The following is a 24,005-nucleotide window of genomic DNA, read 5'->3' as shown; positions in this document are numbered from 1 at the left end:
AACATTGATTTTGTAGTTGCAGTAAATTATAAGGGAGGCTACGGTGCAAAACTATTGCTCTTAAATGGAGCATGTACTGTGTGGCTTTGAAGGAACTGGCATGTACTTCTAAGATATGTTTTACAGATGACGCGCTTTCCAGATCTTAATGTATTTAACAGAGTCAGCTCACTTTAAAGCAATGGTACCAGTTGAACTGAACAGGATATAAGGTTATTCTACTAAGGCATTTTTTTTGTAAATGTAGGTATCGTCTCAGAGGAGCTCATTTAATGAAACAATAACATTTCTTTTAACAGTTAATATCTATTTTCTCAGTGCTGAAATCATTTCAAAACCACTGTAGTGCATATATGCATGTTTTTGAACAAGTTGGGGTCAGACAGATGCATCATCCCTTTGGTGTTTGACCTTTAGCCCAAAGGAAGTGATGTAAAGAGAAAGGAAACAGTGGTATGTATGCTATTCCACATGTGTATTATGAGGAAACAGGAGGTTTGCGCTTTACAAGCACCATGAGATGGTCTCAGTGACCAAAAACCATCTCAGTATCCTCATCACAGCTCATAAATAGAGAAAATGGTAGTTCATGTAACACAATACAGTAACAATTCAGAGCATTTCCTCTCACTCCAGTTATTTTTACCTTTTAGTGCGTTCTTCTTTCCTCCAGGGATAATAGAGCACAGTATCACAGATGTTTCTGCTGCACATTCATATATTCATACTATATATAAACACTGTTTTCTATGGGCCTCAAAATATATTAAATATTTATAGCAAGTAGTCAACACTTGTATAATAATTTTTTTTTTTTAATCCAAGTCAGAGTTGAGTGATTGTTGCTGGTTTAGTATGACGTTTCTTTCTTTCTTTAGCCTGGTAATTTGTAGAACACAAAATGTTTCAAATCAGTCTTCCACAACAAAGCACAACGTCTCTTCATCACCAAAAAAACTGAACAACGTAGATTTACGACAGGTTGTAGGGACCACAGAAGACATGGGGTCATGACCCCTGTGACCCCTCCCTCCTCCTGACCCAGACACATACAAGTGGGGTTCAACCATACGAGTCCATATTAATTTTGGATTTTTTTTTTTTTTTTATTGGAAATACACAAAATGCTTTGGGATTCTTAGAAAGTATAAACAAAGAAACAGTATGACGTAAAATGACCAAGAGAGGTCATTTAATTAATTAAATTAAATCAAAGTAAATGAGCGACGCTGATCAAGTGACTCTTTGTACAGATGGTCAGATGTTCTTCTCAAAAAAGCTCAAGATGCTCTTTGAATCGTCTTAAATCATGCTGGATCATCTGACCAGCAAATCTAAATTTAAACACCAACTTGTGGGGTTCATGTAGCTCGAGTGCTTTTGTTATTAAAGCAAATACTGCAAAATTCAGAAATTCATGTAACTGTTATGCTAATAATACAAATTCTAATTTAAATTCAAATTTTTGGCATTTTCAATATAGGACTCTATTTGAACACTACTGTACATCATCTAAAAGAAACAGGAAAGACCCACACAGCTTGACTTTATAGCATAACATTAGATTGTTATATAAAAACACAGTAGTACTACGTGTAGTTTTTTCAAGCTAGCTGCCGGGCTTTATTATGAGTGCTGCATGGATGATGATGATGATGATGAGAGAAGCACATGGGGAGAACTCTGCTGGAGCCATATACATGCTTGATTTAACAAATGTTTTGCTACAATGCATAAGAGTGACTTTAACATAAAAGTAAATGAAAAAAAAAAGAAAAAGCCAAAAAGAGCTTAATAAGCAAAAGGGCAGCAGAATGGAAATTATGAGAAAAAGAACCTACATGTGGCTGTGTTTTGGCACAGAGCTACAGTCTCCCAGTTGCTGTATCTCCTCTTATCTTGTGGCTTGCAGGGGTTATTGGGATAATTTGATCTGGTTTGGTGTAAGAGAGGATAATAGGCACTGGAGGGAATTCTGAGCTCTCTTTCTCACAAGCACGAACACATACACACCACACATTCAAGTAAAAAAAAAAAAAAAAAAGCTGTTTTTTCAGCTTTATTACTCCAGTGTTCAGTGTCACATGATTCAGAAATCATTCTAAATATGAAGATTTTCCTAAAAGGAAGATCTGTAAAGTTGCAAAGAATAGAATCTCAAATTCAAAGAGATATTCTTTATAAAAGTTAAGACTCGTCCATGACCCCCTAAAACTGTTCGTTCTAACATGCCCCCAAATCTCTAATTCATGATGTGGAAAGATTTGTATAACGCCGCCCGTCATGCCTTGGCGATATGGTTTTATGTAAAAAGACAGTATAAGTTATTTTAATCAGTAATTATGTCCCAACCGGATGCAACAAAAGCCTTGTTTGTAATGAGATTTATTGGTTTTGTCTTGTAGTGGCGGGACACACGGCATCACAGTATGGTGAGGGTTGTAACATTTCCATCAAACACTTGAGGCATTCGTCCAATCACAACACACTGGATAGCTGGCCAATCAGAGCGCACCTCACTTTTCATACTGATGAGCTTTGTAAAAATCGACATGTTTCAGAAAGGCAGGGTATAGAGGAGAAAGAGTAATGTACAGTATGTGGAAAATGTTTTTTTTTTAACCTTAAACCACATGAACACATTGAATTACACCAAATAGACAAAATAATTTTATTTTTAGCAAAATCATATGACCCCTTTTATGTACTGGCTGATGGTCTGCAGCTTTGCAGAACTCCCTAACTCTTCAATTCAATACAGTCCGATTTAATCAACAAGACAGCATACAAAAGAAAGGTTTTGTTTTGCCTTTGTCCCACTGTGACCCAATGTGCTCCACCACTGAGTTTCTTAACTTGATCTAAGTGAGCACAGAAGTGAGGTCACTGTTTGCCATGTCTCCAGGCAGCTTTGTCAATGTGCCGCCGGTCGGCCAATAACAATGAGCCAGCTTGAGTCGACTTCCTACTGTATATTTACTTGACAGTCATTTCACACCCTAAGTCTTCCCACAAATCAAACTAACATACCAATGACAAGCAGCTTCAGTTCTTCAAGTCAGTCAAGACTGAAAGACACAAACATGAACGCTTTTGTGGGCTATTTTTATTCATTGTTTCTAAGTAAGACTTTAAATCCAGTATTGTATTTTTCTGTGGTAAAATGACCGGTCAAAAGCAGTGCCCTTTAAATCAATACTACATTTTCTCATCTGTTTGCCTGCATCTCATTGATTGATCTGTCATGACCACAGCGTGACCTGCAGAGACTGAAGCGCCTATGTTTAATCGTCACATTCTGCAGGTTGCATTGGCTATAGCTCCCAATCTGTAACCTCTGAACTCTCCAGCTCCCATTTTCCTCCATGCATAATTCATAACCATCCCATGTTGTGTCACTCTTTAAGAAAAAAAAATATTTTGCCATGATATCTCTTTAGTAAACCAATGACGAGTCAGAATATACACTAACAAAAAGTCCATGGTAATACCATGTTTTAAGCATGTTTAAGCAAGTCTGTCATCTACTAATAATTACAAAATCATGTTTACAATGCTCATGTGTTGTATGTTTACTGTGCATTTGCCAGAAATATTTTAAAATATAGCTTTAAAATATTTTTGTGGCAAACAAAATCTAATTTTCAATATTTGTACAGGTCATTTAATATGCAGAGTTGATGTTTTGTTATTTATTAATAACATTTTTATATAAGCTGTTTTTTTAACAATTTTTTTGACAATTTTTTAAAATATTGTTTTCAAATGATTGACCAGGTAAACGTGTAAACCATTTTTTAACACTTTTAAGGTTAAAGTGCTACATTTGTCTCACTTGAGAACGAATAGCTGTTAGAATACATAAATTATAAAGTTAAACATTTTGGGGATATGTACCATGGTTACACCATTAATAAATTTATGCAAATGTAATATGTTGATACTGAATGTATCATTTATGTAGCTTATTATGAAACCGAATTTGTGATATTTGCATTGTAGTCCAAGAATATCATGGTCCATTGGCGAAAGACACACAAAACCCACTGTTTTACTAATCATTTAATACAACGATATTATCATCTGATTCCATCACTTTACTTTGGTCATTTTTGTAGCTCGCTGCTAGTAACATATAAAGCCGTCTTGGTAGTTGTATCTTTCGCTCTACACGCTCATACTTTACTCACCTTCCTATTTTCTGTTATGTCTTTTCGTTCCCGTCTATCTTTTTATCTGGGTACAAAGAGGGCTTTGTTTTCCTGGCCTTGAACGCACCGCGCTCTGGCGCCCGTCACGCGTCCTGCTACGTCACAGTTTCCGAACGCGAACGCAAAGCAACGTTTCGCGTAATAGCCGCCAGAGGACGCACCGCGCGCCACCCGTTACCGCATACAGATTAATAGCTGTAGTGGGACAGGCCAGTGGAGGAACTGAACGGATTTGCATCGGGGCGAGGGAAGAGAGAGGGAGGGCACTGCGGGCAGCCCAAACAACGGGAAAGAGGCGAGGGAACTGAAGAAAACTTGGATAGGTGAAAGCCACGGTCCAAGATAAATCGCTCAAAGCAGAATTATTTTATATACATCTTAATCGCGACCCCCGCCTCCCCCCGAAACCCCCTCTCGGTATCCCCCTGGAAAACAAGTTAAGCTGTCCAATGAATGGAGTTGCATTTTGCCTTGTTGGAATACCTCCGTATCCAGAACACGAAGTAAGTGCAAGACTTCTCCATACTATAACGCAATGCGCACTGAGCTTTGGATACTCCGCAAAAGTTTGTGTGAAGTCGAGTTGAACATTGTTGTGTGTGTGTGTGTGTGTGTTAAACACTAGTGCTGTAATAGTCAGAGAGCATGATTTCCAAAGAGGATTAAGTAGCGTGGCTACAAACAGATGACACCGCTACTACTACAGACACTCTTTTTAACCGCGCGCTCGCGTTAATGATCTCATTTACCCCTCGGTAGCTTATTAAGCGGGTATTTACCGTGATAAACGACTGAAATTGTCGTTCTGTAAGATAAAAATCACGTTGTTGTTGTCAACGCCGCCGTGAGCTCAGGATTCAGCTGCACATCCTGTCAATCAATCAATCACTGCACAAGCCATTCACCTATTTATCAATGATTTAACCACAGAAGAACTCGAGTTCAGTCATTTGATATTGTTTTCTGTGCATAAATAACTCAGATTTATTTATTTATGCTTGTGGTAAACGATAAAGTTTAATTCAAATTGCTCATCATAATTAGAAAACACGTTTCTAATATTTGATACAGAACCTTTGTATGTAAGTCTTTCCATGATTACTAAATATAAAAGTTAATAAACTGGTATTATTTACAACTTCCTTTCACTTTTATTGCATGTTAAAAATGGTTGTTATATAGAAAGGTGTATAATTTACTCCAACAGTACTTTATTATTATTATTATTATTATTATTTTAAATATTCATTTAGAGACCATCTGAATTTACAGATAAATGCATTTATCTGTAAATCTGATATTAAAGAAATTATATTGGTGAAAATTTTTGATTTATACCGTAATATCACATATCACAATATCAAATATTCAGTGTTTTCAAGTACAGATATTATATACATTGAGATTCAAAATTATTTTGTAAATGACTTCTTTGCAGTTTGATCTGCTTGACTACTGACAGTTTTAAACTTAGAAAATGAATTGTGTTTTATTTCTGGATATTTCTCTCATGAGCAGGCACGCGCCTTCATCTGTACGTCTGTTTTTATTTATGAGGAGACAAAGAGGAACCGTTTATTTGTAAACCACTGTATATTTGAGTGAGAGAGTGTGCCTGTGTGTGCTGTCCATGTATGTTTTGGTGTACACTCGCACATTACAACATCACCCAGGGCAATAACTTTATTATCTGTCTCAGATCTTTTCTTTGTCATATAATTCTTGTTTTACAGTCAGAGGTTCTCCTCTGCTCTTCATTTGGACCCTTTTTATATTCTGATGCTATTTAGCTATAATCTATATTCAGAAGATATTTATCATAAGACAAGTCTGTAGTGAATGCTGTAAAATTAAAATCACTCAAATATAATGGTTTGCTTTTAAAAATGAGCTGGGATGCTATAAATAAGTGATAATGTATCATCAGTTTGAATTCAGGTGTAGTTATTTAGGTTAGCCATATAATTATAATTATCATTATCATTTTATTTTTTTTGGCAACCAGTACAGATTTTGATCTAAAAAATATATATATATATATATATATATATATATATATATATATATATTAGCATTTGAAACCTGGCAAGTTTATTTTTGTGAGCCGTTTTGCTTGAAAAATGGGATCGTTGTATCTTTATTTCGAATACTTGGCACTCGCTTTAATGTTTCAGAGATTCTGTATCTATTAGGCTTTTTCATAAAAGGTAGTATATTATAGTGGCATAATAAATACTTAGAGTATGACAATAAAGTAAATTATGTGAGTAATTGAGTCTGTGTGTGAATATGACATGAATATCCCCATGACACACAGAGAAAGAGAGAGGGAAGATAATATTTACAGAGAACAAGAAAAGATCCAGGAGGGAGATTAAAAAACGGATGCTATTTTCTCATTATGGACCCAAATACACTTACAAATATAGTCTGGTGTTGTTTTGCTCAGAGGGTGTGGTATGAGTGTGTGTGTGTGTGAGAGAGAGAGAGTGAATGTGCTACTCTCTCTCTCCCAGTCATGCCTAATTGAACCCTGATTCAATTATCACAAAGCGGTTAGGCAAGAAGGAGGGAACGAAAGATGGAGAGAGAAGAGAACATGAGAACACACTTCACTTCATTTAGAGAGATCAGCAGATTGCATTTAGTGTTCACAAACATAAGATCAAAGCAGTCAGTCATATGCACACAGACTCCAGTGAACACATTCAAAACTATTGTTTTGTCAGTCTGTTACCTAATAATAGCATGATCTATGTTATATAATTATTTAGTTATTTAATTTGCATGATCTATTAATCATGCAAAGAAACATTAAACAACTGTGATTTCGCCCTCTGCTTTAAAAATGTAATTCATTGCTAATACATGAGAAGTTTCAGCCTAGAAGGTCTGGTTCAAACCTGGAAGGTTCTCAGAGTTGTACATGAGCAGTTTGTGCTTCCTGACCTTTGTAGTCTTATGTATCTTGACAGTCGCTTCCACTGAAGAGAGAGAGAGAATGTGTGCAAAACTACAAACTTAATGTTTAGGTCTATGAGAGCAGAGAGGTGAATGTTAGAGTAGAGGTCCATTAGCACTCAGATGCTGTTTGAATCCTTGTCACACAGGCCTCCGGAGCTGCTTTACACACTCCACTCACTCTAGTTGTTTCATTCTTTATTCACTACTATTGGTTTGTTGCATTTTATTTTTTAAATGTTTTTGAAGAAGTCTCTTATGGTCACTGTCATTTATTTGATAAAAAAAAAACAGTAATACTGTAAAATTTTAGCGTGATTTTAAAGGAAATGTTTTCTATTTCAATGAATTTTAAAATGTGATTTATTCATGTGATTCAAAGCAAAAATTTAAGAGCAATCATTACTCCATTTTAATATGCTGATTTGGTGCTTAAGAAACCTTTCTTATCAATGTTGAATACAGTGGTGCTGCTTCATATTTTTGTGAAAACGTGACACATTTTTGATGGGATTCTTTGATGTATATAAAGTTAAAGAGAACAACATTAAGGCCCATTTAAAATACAACATTCTATTAGCATTATATCTTTACTGTCACTTTTTTAGTTTAATGTTTCCTTGCCAATATTCTTCGGGGTCTAAATGTCTATAAACATATTCAAAAACAGTGATTTTTAATATTGAAAAACTGTAAGTTAGTTATATTAAAATAAATATTTCACTTTCTGCAATGCATAGGTCACTAATCTGATAAGTAAATTAGTGACATTGATCATCAGTCTTTGTACAGAGGGTCAGATGTTCTTCTACTTAAGCTCAATATGCTTTTTGGATCACATCAAATCATGCAGAAGAGCATGATGATCAGGTTTAATACAATTGTGACCATGGACCACAAAACCAGTCATAAGAGTCAATTTTTAGTATAAATTGATTGATTATTGATTGATACAACTATTTGAATCTGAATCTGATTGATACAAATATTTATCTGGAATCTGAGGGTGCCAAAAAAATTATAAAATAAAATCAAAATATTGAGAAAATCACCTTTTAAGTTGTCCAAATTAAGTCCTTAACAATGCATAATAATTATAAAAAATGAAGTTTTGATAGTTTTATGGTAGGAAATTTATCTTCATGGAACATGATCTTTACTTAATATCCTTTTTTTTTTTTGCATAAAAGAAAAATCAATCAGTTGACCCATACAATGTATAGTTGGCTATTGCTACAAATATACCTGTGCTAGTTAAGACTGGTTTTGTGCTCCAGGATCACAAATATGTATGGATGGATGGGAAAAAAAGACAAGGAAAGCAGATAGATGCAAAGATAGCCTGATAGAACTCCTTTTACAAGATACTCAAATCAGTTCTAAAAAATGTTCATTAAGAGTGGGCCAGGATTTCGATTGGTCAGACTGACACAGAGGAGAGTGTTTTAGATTCTCTCTCATCTCGTGCCAGTTAAATGCTTCTGTGAGTTCGGGAAATTGTGTGGTGAATCAGGAATTGCTGTACACCGAACCATGACGCTACAAACCCAAATTTAGAAAGTCTTCCTTTCTGAGAAGCCTGGTGGTCTGGGTGGGGCGAGATGACACAGACCCTCCGCCTGCGGTTTATATAAACAGAAGAAGAGAACAACAATTGATAATTGAACTAATCGAACAGTTCTCATCAACAGCACAATAGTGGCTTCCTGTGACATACATAATTTAAAACGGCACTGAACTACACTGCTCGAGCGATCCACCCTTCGGATATCGCTGACTCATCATATCGAAATGCAGGGGCACAGTATAAAACACGTGTGAGCAGTATGCTGTTATTCCCGGCAGCATTATTGGGACTGTATTTGAAGAATGATCGCTGTAGGCTTTAGATGTTGAATGCAGAGCCCCAGATGGGCGTTAGCCTCCACCTCTGTTCCCAGTGGATGACAGCACTCACATAATGGCTGCTTATTGATCTCTTTTTCTCTCGCGCTCTCCTTCTCCCCTGCCTGTCTCTGTAACCTAAAGTGAACCTGATGAACCATTACAGAAGTGCTCTTGTTAGTTATGTAACTCTCGGTCTCGGTAGACTGCAGTCGATCCAGTGACCTGTGTTTGATGGGAATAGCCATGACAGTGACCCGGTGACCCTGAACACCCATCGCTATCAGCAGCTCATCTGACTGATGGATTTATGAGTTTGCGGTTTGCACGCATGTTTGTGTATATGAGGCTTCTGTTGGGTTGATGTCATTCATACTCGTTTTCCTTTCCTTACAATTATCTATCTATCTATCTATCTATCTATCTATCTATCTATCTATCTATCTATCTATCTATCTATCTATCTATCCCTCTACATTGCGAGTAAATCACTTGCATATGCGACTAAACATTTACCTGGGCAACTAAATGATGTCTAATATTAGCCAATGGCTAATAAATTATCAGATTTTACTCGCCAGTGTGTTAGTTGGAAAGTGAAAGTTTAACACAGATATATTTTCACTCACCAAACACGCTCTGACTGAGCGCTTCAGAGTTTCATGCTCCGTCGAGCTCATAGCTCATCGTCAGTTCATTTTAATGGGTGTGCAACGTGCCTGTATTTGACGTACCGTAAACTCTAGTGTAGCGGCTCACAACTCGCTGTCGCTTTGAGAGAGAGACCAAATTGACACGCTACATTTAAACTATATACTCTGTTGTATTTTCCTTTCAAAATAACGGCGTTCCTTTGAATTCTACAGCTTAAGAACTGCTGGGTGTTCCGGTAGTAGGCGGAGCTAATGCAAAATGATTGGCTGGCACTCACCTATTATCATTCCTGTATTGATTTCAGCAAATCAGTCCAAGCGAACGCATACAACCTGATTACAAATTATGAATTGATCCTTAGTGCATGTTATATTGTTCTTCTTAGTAGAATTCTTATCATTATCAGTATTTTTTTCCCCAATATTTTATTTACAGAAACACCGAATGACCAAAAAAGTACCACCACCAGTCCTACGTTCAGTTAAAATGACTAATATACATTCATACATGGTTATCAAGTTTTAATTCTAATTATAATGCTTGACTGACTGATGTTAAGAGTGTACTTTCAGATATTTAAAAACTGTGCCATTTTACAACACACACACACACACACACACACACACACATTCAATTGCCAAGGTGTCCGTAGAGGGTTGCTATCAGTCTTTAAGTCTATCTATCTATCTATCTATCTATCTGTCTGTCTGTCTGTCTGTCTGTCCATGCGTAATGAGTGTAACAGCTATTATATATATTGTGTGTATATATATATATATATATATATATATATATGTATATGTATATATATATATATTTTGTGTGTATATATATATATATATATATATATATATATATATATATATATATATATATATATATATATATATATATATATAATATTAATATAATATAAGCTTTATACAGTATTGAAAATTTCATCCTAGAGAACCTTTTGCACATTTGATTGTAATAACAGAGCAAAAGCCAAAACTTTCCATTTCTGTCAGTACAGAGTGGGCAGAGGGCAATTTTTGTAAGTATGATGAAAATGCCTCTCTTCCCACTGGAGTACATTCCGTGTGCCTTGGTGAAAGAGAGAGAGTGGGAGCTGAGAGCAGAATTAAAGGAATAGTTGGGCAGGGCACAGGGCTGTTGTGCTGTGAGGAGATTCACACAATGATTGCTCTTTCAGCTGAACACAGCAGCTAATGCAGCTCAGCCTGTTGATGGTACACAGCTGGTGTGTATGAGAGAGAGGAAGCAAGAGAAGACAGATCAGACTGTGTGTTTAGCTATAATTCATTGGGCATGAGGTCATTGTCCAGAGTTTATTCATTCCAGTGAAAGATTTGTTCAGAGATCCTTTCTGTAGGTTATGTCAATACATCAGTAGAACCAGTCTGTCTATTATAAGGGAACGATTCACTTAACAAATTAGTTCAAACAGATTCATTAAGATTTGTAAAAAATTCACAACCAAACCTGGTTTTACTACCCTTTGACTGCAGATCTAATCATTTTAGCATCATAAGCAATTTCTCTTTATCTATTTTACAAGTTTGGCAACTTTTTGACAATTGTCAAGCTTTAGATAATCAACAATAGCCTACATAATGGATTATGATTTGAAATAACATCTTTATCCATTTCAATGTGCATGGTTATTATCAGTTATTTTAATTATTGAATAAATTGGAAAAATTTTTGGTCATGAAATTAATGAACATACTGAACCCACATTGAGTCAGTCAGGAGATCCTTGGTCTTCAATTAGATGCCTCAGTTTGCTTCGTTTGTTCACATATTAGATACTTTGTGTTTTGAGATTGTTCATAAAACTTGTTAAGCACAACTTTTGAGTCATTTATTTGATGGGTCCAAGTTACCAATTAAAATCTGGCACTCAAATGCTGCTTGCTTGGACCACAGCAGGCATGTACTTGATGTTAGTGAATGAAAAAAATACCGAAAAGAAAAGTTTAACTATCTTTTTGTTCACTAATAGTGGTGTATTGATACTTCTGCTAAGATAGTGGAACAAGGCCGATAAGTCTTTATCACAGTCCAGGTGCTGTCAGCCTTTTTTCTTCTTCGTATATTTGTGTTTTGGATTTAATGAGTTTATTGGTGTTTCCTTAACGACTTGCAAACTTGTTGAACCCAATATCATGTTTATCATTATTTGTAAACAAACACACAGTTTAACAGGCTCACATTCTGTATGTGATCGAACATTCAACTCTCACGCACAAACATCCCTCTCTCTCTCTGAGTGTGTTTAGGGATAAGATGTTTTCCCCTCGGGAAGCGTGTCCATGCAGGCCGGGACTGGAGCCTGGGACTCGCCTAGCTGGAGCGACTGATGGAGAGATAATTCACTCAGCAGCAGCCCGAGGGCAGGGAGGACAACTCTCCTCACACAACTCATTTATCTCATTCTCTCGCATGTCTACCCGCTCTCGCATATTCTTCATTAGTCACTGCATCCATCAGAAATTCATCTTTTAGTTCTTAAAGGAACCATATTCTACACGTTTACATTTATAATGTTGGTCCATGTTATTTTTTGCATCAAACAATTTAATTTAAACGACCATTTTTAACATTTTTAGAATGTTAATGTGCCTTTAAAGACATGTTAATAACCCCTGGTTGTAATTTGCAGTGTCCTGCTTAAAAACATGCAATAAAACAGCACATGAAGTTCAACATCAAACTTAGAAACTTATGTTGAAGTCATAGTTGAAAAGTATGCAGATGAACACTACCATTTGATAGTTTGGGGTCTCTAATCATATATATATATATTTATATATACACACACACCGTTCAAGATTAACAATAACATTTAATTGACATCAGTGAGTCAAAGTGAGTCCTACATTACATGACAAAAATGCTGCTTAGCCAATGTCAACAGAGACATTTTGAAAATTTGTACATTGGGATTTAGATTTTTCTTCTTTCTCGACCTGCTAAGTTAAAAGTAGTGTTGCCATTTTGTTTCTTTTTCCAAGCATTAGACTGTGGGACATTTATGGCTGTGAGTAGGAAATGTAAAGTAGTAATATCCCACATCCGACTTTGAAAGGAGTGCAGGAAACTTCCACATACGTGTTTTTCATCAGTCTGGGCCAAACGTGGGTGGTCATATGTTAAAGTGCTCATGGATTGTGACGTCAGTATCATCATGATTTCTGAATGACCCATTTTTGCTTAGCTTAGTTTCCATAAAGACTGAATGGACTGGTTAAGGAGCTTTGCTTCGTGAACATTAAAGTATGTCAGTGTAATACAACATCAAAGCTCAGCTTTCCATGATATGACTCCTTTAGCAAATCTCAGCATTTCGTGTCCTTTCTTTATCAGTGAATCCTCTCTTTAGCTTGTGGTTTTTTATTGGACATGAAGTTGTTTGTTATTTCCACCACTAACATTCCACCATACCTCGGTCTCCTCTGTCTATCTTTTCAGTGGCTTTCTTTCTCAAGATCATTCTGCTGCCTTATTTGGTTATCTCTCAGCTGAAATCTATGAATACACATTTCTCTGCCTCCCTCTTCCTCCTTCCAGTCATCTTCTCTCTCGCTCTCAGCTGCTTGTGTAGGTCTGACAGTTGTGCTTTCTTTTAACAAAGGAGTGCAGCTGAAAGGGTCGGAGGATTTTCACAACCTGAGCTTAGGAACATGTATTCGTGATCATAGGAATGTTTATGATGCAATGGTGGTTTCAAATATATATATATATATATATATATATATATATATATATATATATATATATATATATATATATATATATATATATATATATATATATAAGCAAAATTGGTTTATTGCATCTAATCATACAGTCAAAGTGGCCAGGTTTTTTTTTTTTTTTTTTTTTTTTTTGTCCAGAATAAGCTACAAGAATATCAGATTTATGCCTATCATGTGATGTTTTTATCTGTATTTAATAAGTCATAAAAACTAAATAACTAAAAAATGATGGAGGTGATGAGGAACCCTGCAGACCCTCACAACTGTGTGTCAAGGTCACTTAAAATATCAGGTAATTTATTTTTGTTTATTTATTTTATTATTATTATTATTATTATTATTATTATTATTATTATTATTATTATTATTATTATTATTATTATTTATTTATTTTTATGACAAGGCATGGTTAGTTTAGGTAATTTATTCCTGTGATGCAAAGCTGAATTTTCAGCATAATTTCCCCAGTTTTCAGTGTCACATGTTCCTCAGAAATTATTCTAATATGATGATTTGTTGTTCAAAAAACTTTTCTGATAATTATTAGCAATGTTTTGATTAATACAAGGATTTATTTTATTAATATTTTTATCAATTAATATAAAGTATCAAGTATAAAGACGTTTATTATGACTGCCATTGGTATTTTAAACAGGATCTTAAAAAGATTATTTATTTTTTTATGTATTGTTTTAGTTGTGTTTTTGTGATGTAAAGTAGTTTGTTGTTGTGAGGACTATTTGTTCTGTTTGTGTGTTGAGCCATTTGTCGGAAGACGGTTTTCTACCCCCCTGGGGATAGACAATAAAGCTTTTGAAATTGAAATATTTGAAAACATCTGTAACATTATAAATGTCTTCACTGTCATCTTTGATCAATTTGTTGAATCCTTGCTGAATAACTTTTGAACTCTGTCGTTCAAAACGGAACCTCTTCCATGTCACTGACCCTGTAGTTAAAAAAGTGGCTCCTCAAGATTAATGAGAGACTGTCATAAGGTTTCCAGCAAACAAAAATTCCCCGTCAGCTATAAGATGCAGAAAGAGAGAGCAGGAAGTGCTGTCCACATCTGTAATCAGCATTTGTGTGACTCCTCGGCCAGTTCAGCTAACATGAATCTCACATGGCTACATCAAGAGGCCAGCGGGAGAATACACCTCTCCAAGAACCCTCTCTCTCTCTCTCTCTCTCTCTCACACACACACACACACACACACACAGACTATATCATGGCACAGTCCTTCCAAACAACAGGAAAGAGAGCACAGATGGGTTGATAGTGAGAACCATGGTTTATTTTTAAAATCATGACTGGCGCTTTATGAGTGTTTATGTGAGAATGTGTCATTGGGACAGGAAACCAAAATGATCTGTAAATGAGCGTGTGTGTGTGTGATCCAGTCAGTATCGTTGAAAACCCCACAGGGGGTTGATATCTGTTTCAAATGAGCTGTTATGTGCTGGAAGCTCCTAGGGGCTGTTCTGTTATGGTTGAGTGCCATCCTCTGGATGATTTCATGGCACTACTGGAATATTCCCAAGTCCCTGCTTTATATTTGAATTCAAGGTCCAGAATGAACACTCGGCAAGTGGCTAATGTGAGAAAATGGACTTTGGCTGAATACTTTATTAGGAACATAACGCATTGTTTATATCAACTTGTAATAATTAAAATTGGACCCTCTCTTTTATTCAAATCAAAATCTAGTCTACTAATGAAAACATCCAGGACATGTAATGTTCTTTCTTTCTCCAGAACTGTATGTGGTGACGTGGAATATTAATATACCAAAATATGCAGAGTTATGAGGTTGAAAGATGGCATGAGCATTTGTCACAAAACACACACACAGACACAGACACACAGACACACAGACACAGACACACACACACACACACACACACACACACAAAAGCAAAATAATTATGTTGTAACAGGGACACAGATATAATGTTTATTATTATTCAAATGTTTTGAGTCAATACATTTTAAAAGAAGCCTCTTATGTTTACCAAGGCTGAATTTCTTCGATCTAAAATGCTGTGAAAACAGCAATGTTGTGAAATATTATTACTATTTAAAAAGACTGTTTTCTATTTTAATATTTTTTAAATGTAATTTATTACTTTTTTTGTGGAATTCGAGGTAAATCCCCCCCCCCCCCCCCAGGATTCTTTAAAGAATAGAATGTAAATAATAAAAGTAATAAAACTGTGTGTTATTTATTTTTTATTTTTTTACATAATTTTAAATTTAGAAATTAATATTGATCAATTTACTTTTAGGATAAAAGTATTAATTCCTTAAAATAAAATAAAAAGAAAAAAATACTCCAGACTTGTGGTGATGTGTATATAATAATAATAATAATAATAAAAAAAAGATGGCCAGGAAAATATTATTGTAAATTAAAAATTTTCAAATCACTCATCATTGGCAGGTGTAGCAAAATAATACTGCAGGATCATCGTGAATCATCTTAAACTGACCACTAGGGTCATGACTTAGTCAACTTATGTTAAGCTGTCAAAAGTTGGTTTTGCTTCACAGGACCATGATCTGGCTCTCCTCTCTTTTCCTCTCCTCTAGTCATCCCAGTGGAGGTTTGAGTTTTCACCCACTGGGGTCCACACTGCATTTCTACAGATGTGAATACACACACACACACACACACACGGAAGAAACACGTCATCCTTGCAGTCCAACATTGTAATTTATCTTTAATACATCTGCTAATTACACCGGGGTTGAGTGAACTGAAGGGGCCCAGTCCTGAGAGGGAGGGCACTGGGCCGCTTCTCTCTGCAGCTCTCCACCAGCCAAAGAGAAAAAAGAGCAGGAGATGACAAAAAAGAAGTGGACATTTATTGTAAAGGGAATTCAAAAGATGGTGAACTTGATATCGCTGGATGTGACTTTTTTTATTATTATTGATTAACCATTTGAAGGGGATATCTTAATTAGAAATATTTGCTTTTGATTATTTTAGTCATTTTAATTTTAAAGATGAACTTAAGCGAACTAACTTTTTGGACCCACTTTATATTAAGTGGCCTTAACTACTATGTACTTACATTTTAATTAATAATGTAGTACACTGTACTTACTTTTGCTTTAATAAAGAAGAACACAAACTCCAGCCTATTGATAAATGATTTGGCTTGTGGTTACAGGAACATCCAGTTTAAGTTGCTGTGTTGTTGCTTTGTGCCCCATAACCCTCTTGATTGTGGAAAGTTTGATGGTTGCCAGGAGGCACGGTCGGCGTTGTGATGGGGTGTGGTTGTTAAAGCAGCTGCACTGATGTGGAATTCAGCAACGCAGAAGGGAAATCACACACTGAAACACACCATTCACACACACAGGAACGCTCAGAGCCATACAGGATGTATTTTTAGAGCAGAACAATCTCACAGTTGACTTAAGAGAGGTCAGTGTTGAGACGGCTGCCCGTGATGAGAATGTCTTCAGGTATCTGACACATACAGCACTCATGTCCACCCCTTCAGTCCTCATGTCAGATTGGTGAACATGTTTACATTTAGAAGTTACATTTGCACTTTTATGTGAGTTGACACTACTGTTTTTAAGTCTCTTATGCTCACCAAGGCTATATTTGATCAAAAACACATTCAAAAACTGTAATATTGTGAAGTATTAATACATTTTAAAAGAACTGTTTTCTATTTGAATATGTTTTAAAATGTAATTTCTTCCTGTGATGCAAAGTTGAATATTTAGCATCGTTACTCCAGTCTTCAGTGTCACGTGATCTTCAGAAATCAATCTCATATGATTTGTTGCTCAAGAAACATTTCTTATTATCAAATTATGAACAGTTATGCTGTTGAATTTTTTTGTGGAAACCATGATAATATTGATAAGTAAAAAAAAAAAAAGAACAGCATTTGTTTGAGAAGAAGAATATGTATGTATATATAATATATGTATATGTATATAAATTGCTATTGACTATTAGCTGGAAACTGAATTCAATTGTTTTGTAATGTAAATATAAAAAAAGTCAGTACAGTGCAAGTCAATAATAGAAACCAAAACTCTTCTTCAAAATATCTTCTATTATATTATTTTCTGTATCTTTATGAAAAAAGACAGTCATATGAATGATAACAGAATTTTCATTTATGGCTGAACTATCCCTTTAATATACATATGTGTGCAATATGTGCCTAGCCTGATGTTCCTTTCGTGGAAGTGTAGTTCTTCCCAAGAGTTTTTTTTTTTTTCCTCTAAACCTCTTTTAAGTTGTTTTTTCCTTACCACATTCGCCTCTGGCCTGCCCACCAGGTGTTTTTAATGCAATGTAAAACTGCTTCGAAACAATATATATTGTGAATGCAATACCAGTTGATCTGATTTTACTTCAGAGAGCATCCAGACACAAAAAGAATGGCGATATCTTCGGTTAGCAAATAGGTTAACTTTTGTTTAAATGTGCCACTGAATAGGTTGAAGGCATAGTCTACTGCGTTTATGTAAACACTCTGGTGCTGCAGTGCTGCCCTCTGTTGGTGGATTATTCTCACTACAACCCGTTGGTTTTGCTTCAGGTCTGCAGCCTGTTGGTCAACGGCTTTGCTGAGGATTACAGCTAAAATTAACCAGCTTAAACTACCAGAGTATTTTTTTTTCCACACAGAAAAACATACCCACACTTAAGCACATACACACACACACACACACACTCAGGAAAGTCAGATTAAAGTGTGTCTAGACTGGGTTCTGCTCTCTAATGCTCTTGGGACCAAATAGTTTTGACATGTGTCCTATTATCTCCTGTCTCGTTTAAACAGCTGATACTCAGTACTCAGTTACACACAAACAGATGTGGCTGTGTTTGATTTGTGCTGTTTGAACTGATTTTAGCTTGGCGCTTGTCATTGCAGCTCTCATTCATTCATTCATACTTTAGTGCCAGTGTGTATGAACGCAGACTGTTTATTTTCATGTGACCAGCAGGGGTCAGACTAAAAAGTGCATGAGTAGGGTGCACGTGTGCTTTTATGAAGATATAGGCATATATGATTTATGTTATGTGGTTATTTTAGCATGAAGCATTTTTTTGAGACTTTGTCAGAAGAGACGCGTGACCCATGAGCTGAGTTCCTCTGGTTTTCGAGTATCTGTTCCATCAGCATGTGTTGATAAATGAATCAGCCATGTTTGTGTGAGGATGAAAGGGATCAGCTCATATCAGAGCATGTGCAGATCAAACATCTGCCGCTCACGTAGCTTTCACAGCTCCAGTCTGTTTGAACATGAGGGCTCTACAGTGCTGTTTGTGTTTTTGTAGATAAAGTAGCTCAGAAGAAAAAAAAAGTACAGTATATTCCCCAGAAGTGATTCTATAGAGTTCCATGTATGCAAACAGTATCTCTCTCTCTCTCTCTCTCTCTCTCTCTCTCTCTCTCTCTCTCTCTCTCTCTGTGTGTGTGTGTGTGTGTTTTAAACTACTATCCGACATTGATGGATATTTATTTGCTGATATTGGATATGTTTTCACCTGTTGTAAGTCATAGATCATCACTAATACACTATACACAATAAAGCGCTATATAAATGCAACATTCAAATAATACAAATATAATAAAAAATACTATCAGTTAATACAGTGTTTAAGTTATAAGGGTATTTAAAATTAAATCCCTAGTTGATTATTTTCAGACATCTTAATTTGATAAAGACATGATTTATATATTGTAAAAAAAAATCTATAAAGAAAAAATTCACACACACACACACACACACAAATAAAAATAATTCACAACATTTTTTTTTTTTTTACTCATCATGGCCATGATTTGTTAAAGTAAAAATTAGTATATAATAATAATAATAATAATAATAATAATAATAATAATAATAAAATCTGTCTAAATTAATTGAAGACCACCAAAACGTTAAGAAAATTTATTTGAGACAAAGTTGATGCATCTGGTTACATTTTTGGGGGGTTTTGTTTTTCTTGGCTTTTAAAAAAAAACTAACCACATAGCAATAAAAATGTTCTTCTGGAATTGTTGACATGCAAATGAATGTGGATTGCATAGCTCATAAATTCTTATGGGATAAAAATTTATGTGAAGTAAGTTCATAATGACTTAAAATCACAGACTTTTGTGTTTTGGCAAATATGAGACGGAGATCTCTCTCACTTTTGTTGTTCTGTTTAGTTCCTACAGGGGTGAGGAAAAGGAGGATGAGCTTCAGATTAGACTGCAGGAAGTCTTGATATCCATATTTAATTACTAGAGCTTATGTGTCTTATGTGTCCAACACACCTCAGGCGTGTGTGTCTGTGTGTGTATATATGTATGTTTCCTCCATTAAAGCTTTCCATGCATGCTTTTAATAATAACTCAAAAGGATATTTAAGGTCATAAGTATATTTTGTGTGTGTAAACAGAAAATATGAGGCATTTCTATGATTCAGAATGACTTAATCTTCAGTCTATTCATGACAGCTTCACCTGGCGTGGTAAACCGTGTGTGTGTTGTGCTGCACGTATTGTTGTGTACTTATTCTGACTGTATGTTGTCGTGCCGGTACACGTCTAACAGTGCGGCAGGTGAAACCAGTCCATCCTCATTTGTAACGGATCTCAGGTGTGTGTTGTGGAGTTGAATGAGAAGGAAATGCCTGTGTCTCTTTCTCTCTAGCACACACACCAGAGACCTGTCGGTTGGGTGAGATTTTCCCCAGATGTGTGTGTGCTAGTGTCAATAATATGTGAGCCAATAGATGATCTGCTACAGTGCGTGTCTTGTGTTGTGTTTGTGTGTTGTTTTATAGCAGCTGTTTTAGTCTGGTTCAGAGAGCAGCTGCAGTGAGGTGCCTGGCACCCTGTGTTTTTGTCTGCCATTCTGGGTTTTTCTCTGTCTTTTGGTTTTTCTTTCCCATAGTGGTCATTCCTTTATTTGTGCTTTTTGTTAGTTAGAAGCTATATGCACTCTTTTTCTGTCCTTTTAAGACTTTTTAGGCTCATTGTGTTTGCCAACGGAGCCATTATTTAGTTCTTTCTCTGAGGGGACTTTTAGAGAGAGGTTTTTTTTTTTTTTTTTGCCCTGCTCTGTTGATTTGTGTTTCACACACAGTCGAATGGTCTTTCAGAGCCGCTGGGGACTCTGGCAGGTTTCAGCTTAGCCACAACATGCTGTTGGACTACATGGACTTTTTCTAGTACTGTCTGATGGCTTCAGACTTCTTCTTTTCATTTATTTTGCTTGATGGAACAAAGGATTGTGTGACAAAGATGAAAATGAAATGAAAAGATTAGATGATGCAGAAATGGGAGAGCTCTGAGGGGTAAAAGGCAAAAGTTTTTCTGTGGCAGACGGTAATGAGGGCTGATGGAAGAGACTGTAGAGATAACTGTGATAAAGACAGAAAAGGAGCCAGGGGGATAGAGATGGCAATAAGAAAATGAAGCCTTAGCCTATGGTGTTGGTTTGAGTAAGTTTAATTACATATCGGAAGGATTTTATTTTAACCCTTGTAAGCTTTTTAGTCATTTTTGGCTGATTTCTTTTAAACTGGGTGAATATTTTAGAAATGTAATAAAAAATAACAATAGAAAAAAGAGGATTAGATAAGTCTAAGTCAATAAAAAAGTCACCTTGTCAATAAAAAAAAAAAAAAAAAAAGTTAAGAAGGGTTAAAAAAATATATTGCTAAAAATTAGTTGCCGTTTGTATTAGAGGGCGGGGCATTCTCATTCTAGGGAGCATTTGATTGGATGGAATGCTGTGCGGTGCAGGATGAGTCATTAGGATTTATACTGAGTGTTCCGAAAGAAAAAGAATGCAAATTTTGAGTCAATTTATTAGGTGTAAACTGGCTTGAACATGACCTCAAAGGTTGACATAGATTTTGTGGGTTATTTTAAAAGAGTAGGCATATGCAAGTGAGATCAAGAATAGCTAACTGTTGAGCAGCAAATAGATACAGGCAGCAAGAAGTGATAAAGGGAAAGGCACCTGAATGAGAGAGAGAGAGAGAGAGAGAGAGAGAGAGCAAAAGAAAAGTAGGAGGGCCGGGCTACTCATAGTGACTGAGAGCCAGAGTTTAGAGTTTGTCAGGAGATGACAGAGTGGGGAGAGAGAAGGACTGAATGAACTGAATGGTTTAAAAATGAAGGAATAGAAGAAAAAAAAAAAAAGACTGAAGCAAAGAAAGAGGAGGAAACTGATGCGTAAAAACTTGGATTTAATTTATTTTTCCATCCTGCAGCCGGCTTCCCTGGATCTACATCTTGCCAGCACTGCCACGTGCTCGCCACACACACACACACACACACACACACATACTTCTGGGTCTGCCAGACAGGGGTATGTGGCCACATCCTGGATCACTCTCATCTCTGGAAATGCCTCTGTGGTCGTAACACTCGTCTGTGTGCGTGTGCGTGAGCATGGGAGGTGTGGAGTTCACCGGTGTGATATGGAACTATCAGTTTAACTCCGGAATCCTTTAAGAAGTCTCACCAGCATGGATTAACAAAATATGAGGAGATTTGGGCATGTTCAAAAGAATCTGGAATTTCTCCTCTCTTTGGGAGAGAACAGACACATCTTTAAGCTGACTTATAGTTTTTAACTTTTCCCTATATCTGGTTATCAGATTTTTTTGTATTTTTTGCCATATAGAAAGGTCTTAATGGTTCCTTTGTGATTGCGACTCGTCTTTTTGTGAGCCCTTGCACACTCCCGTGTGTGTTGATGTGTGATGTGGTCAGCGGGTCAGGTGCCGTTGGCGATGCCTGCTGTGTGCCCGCGTGTAGGGGGTAAGGAGTGGTGTTTTCAGGATGTGGTAGGAGTGGACTGCAGCTCTCCAGAACCTCGCTGTATCTGGGTGGCGGTTTTACACGGGGATACACCACAAATAAATGTTTCCAACCTCCAAAATGACACGATTGAAAGCACAAATGGCATCAATGCCAGCAGAGCACTGCCGAGACCCTCACAGACCTGCAGGGTAAGCTGTTTTTATGTATGTATGTGTGTGTGTGGAGAAAACGAGACTTATAGCATAATCTATTGGTTAAAATGCTTTTGAAAGACCTTTATATTTATTTATTAATTCATCACTTTGGTCAGAAATTAAACTAGGCAAAAATGCCACTGAAAGTAATTTATGTAAAAATAAATACATCATTTATTTATGTATAAATACATAAAAAAGCCCAAAATGCATTATGCATTACATTATATTATTTACAGTAGCATTATATTTTAACATTTGATATATTTTTATATGGTTATTTAAGTATTATATTAAATGTATTATATGTATTAGAATATTCTGTTATATTAGGTGTATAAATATTAAGTATTTAAATTGTGTGTGGCTTTACAAGGGTAAAAGGTCTTAAAAACTTTTCTGAGAATGTGCTTTTTACTTGCATTTACAGTGTGTCTTATCTGAAACAGGAGTTGTGGGAGGTCAGATACACTAATTAGAAAGTAAAGGCACCAGATAAGGGGTTATAAAAGTCCTTCAGGTGACGGTGTATGTTTGTGTGTGTGTTAAACTGATTGGTTGGTGTGGTTTTGCTTTAAGCGCCTAGATTATAGGATATAGTTAGGGAATGTCTAGCTCTGTTGTGTATATAGGAGTCTGTTTGTGTCTGAGATTGTCCTGTCATGTGATCACACACTTTAAGATATTCATAAGACATATTCCCAGGCATGTGAGGATGGAATAGTGTGGAATGGGATGGCATATTCTTCAGAATTTTACGTGTAGACAGCTGTCGGCCAGACGCATGCTCATATGAGACGCTAACCCAAACCAAAGTCAACCACTTTCAACTGTGTGTGGTCGAGCTGCTCCTTCAGTTGGGTTAACTGCTCCATGTCCCCCTAAAAAAGCAAACTAAACCTCATGTTTGAACAACCATCATAATCCATTCAGAGATGAAGCCTTTCATTTTTTTCCCATCGCAGAAAAGGAAAATGTCTCTAGAAGGACAGACTCTGATCTGCTAATAAAGGCGAGGAGCCATGTTGTTTCAATCAGAACCGCCGGTATTTAAATGAAGCTGCTTGGGTTGGTTCAGATTTACTGTAGGACTTAATGCTCCAGTTTTCTTGTTCAGTCGTTCAGCTGTGTGTTTCTCTTGGGTTGACAGAAGGTTGCCTGGTGGTGACCTTTAGCAAGGCTGTGTTAAAATACACAGTGCTGGATATGTGCACTATAGGATTATTAAACGTTTTGTCAGGATGCACTCTAGAGGATACACTCCACATTTTATGTGAATCAAACAAATGACTGGGGATATATAATTAAAAAAAAATACGCTAGGTTTTTCGTAAAATTCAAAATGATGGGACAGGAATTATAATATTAATCTCTGTTATAATTTATGTGTAAACTTGCCTATATGCGCCAACTTGTGGCCAACTGATCCTTCACAGAGGTTGATTGACGGGCGGTCTGACCACTCATAATGCCAAATCCGCCATTTTGTTCGACAAACCAATCAAACAGGAGAGTTAGAACGTCGGTGG

At 36.1% G+C, this 24,005-nt stretch overlaps 1 protein-coding gene across 8 annotated transcripts in view; it reads left to right on the top strand.

Annotated features, from left to right (window-relative positions):
• The window catches only part of LOC113097506 (rho GTPase-activating protein 23-like), a 63,742-nt gene that overhangs the window by 4,740 nt on the left and 34,997 nt on the right, over window positions 1-24,005 (top strand). For 2 of the 8 annotated variants that reach the window (XM_026262724.1, XM_026262720.1), the window contains exon 1: window positions 19,762-22,470. The exons of 1 other annotated variant lie outside the window; for it this stretch is intronic. In XM_026262724.1, the coding sequence (XP_026118509.1) occupies window positions 22,222-22,470 (249 nt within the window). In that variant the 5' untranslated portion in view covers window positions 19,762-22,221. Of the gene's footprint in view, window positions 1-4,422; window positions 4,715-19,759; window positions 22,471-24,005 lie in introns of those variants that run through there. 5 more of the 8 variants (XM_026262725.1, XM_026262719.1, XM_026262723.1 and 2 more) reach the window with 5 other exon arrangements.

This window comes from Carassius auratus, unplaced genomic scaffold, assembly GCF_003368295.1.
Source record: "Carassius auratus strain Wakin unplaced genomic scaffold, ASM336829v1 scaf_tig00216322, whole genome shotgun sequence".
NCBI lineage: Eukaryota > Metazoa > Chordata > Actinopteri > Cypriniformes > Cyprinidae > Carassius > Carassius auratus.
This window is presented reverse-complemented; position numbering and strand designations above follow the sequence as displayed.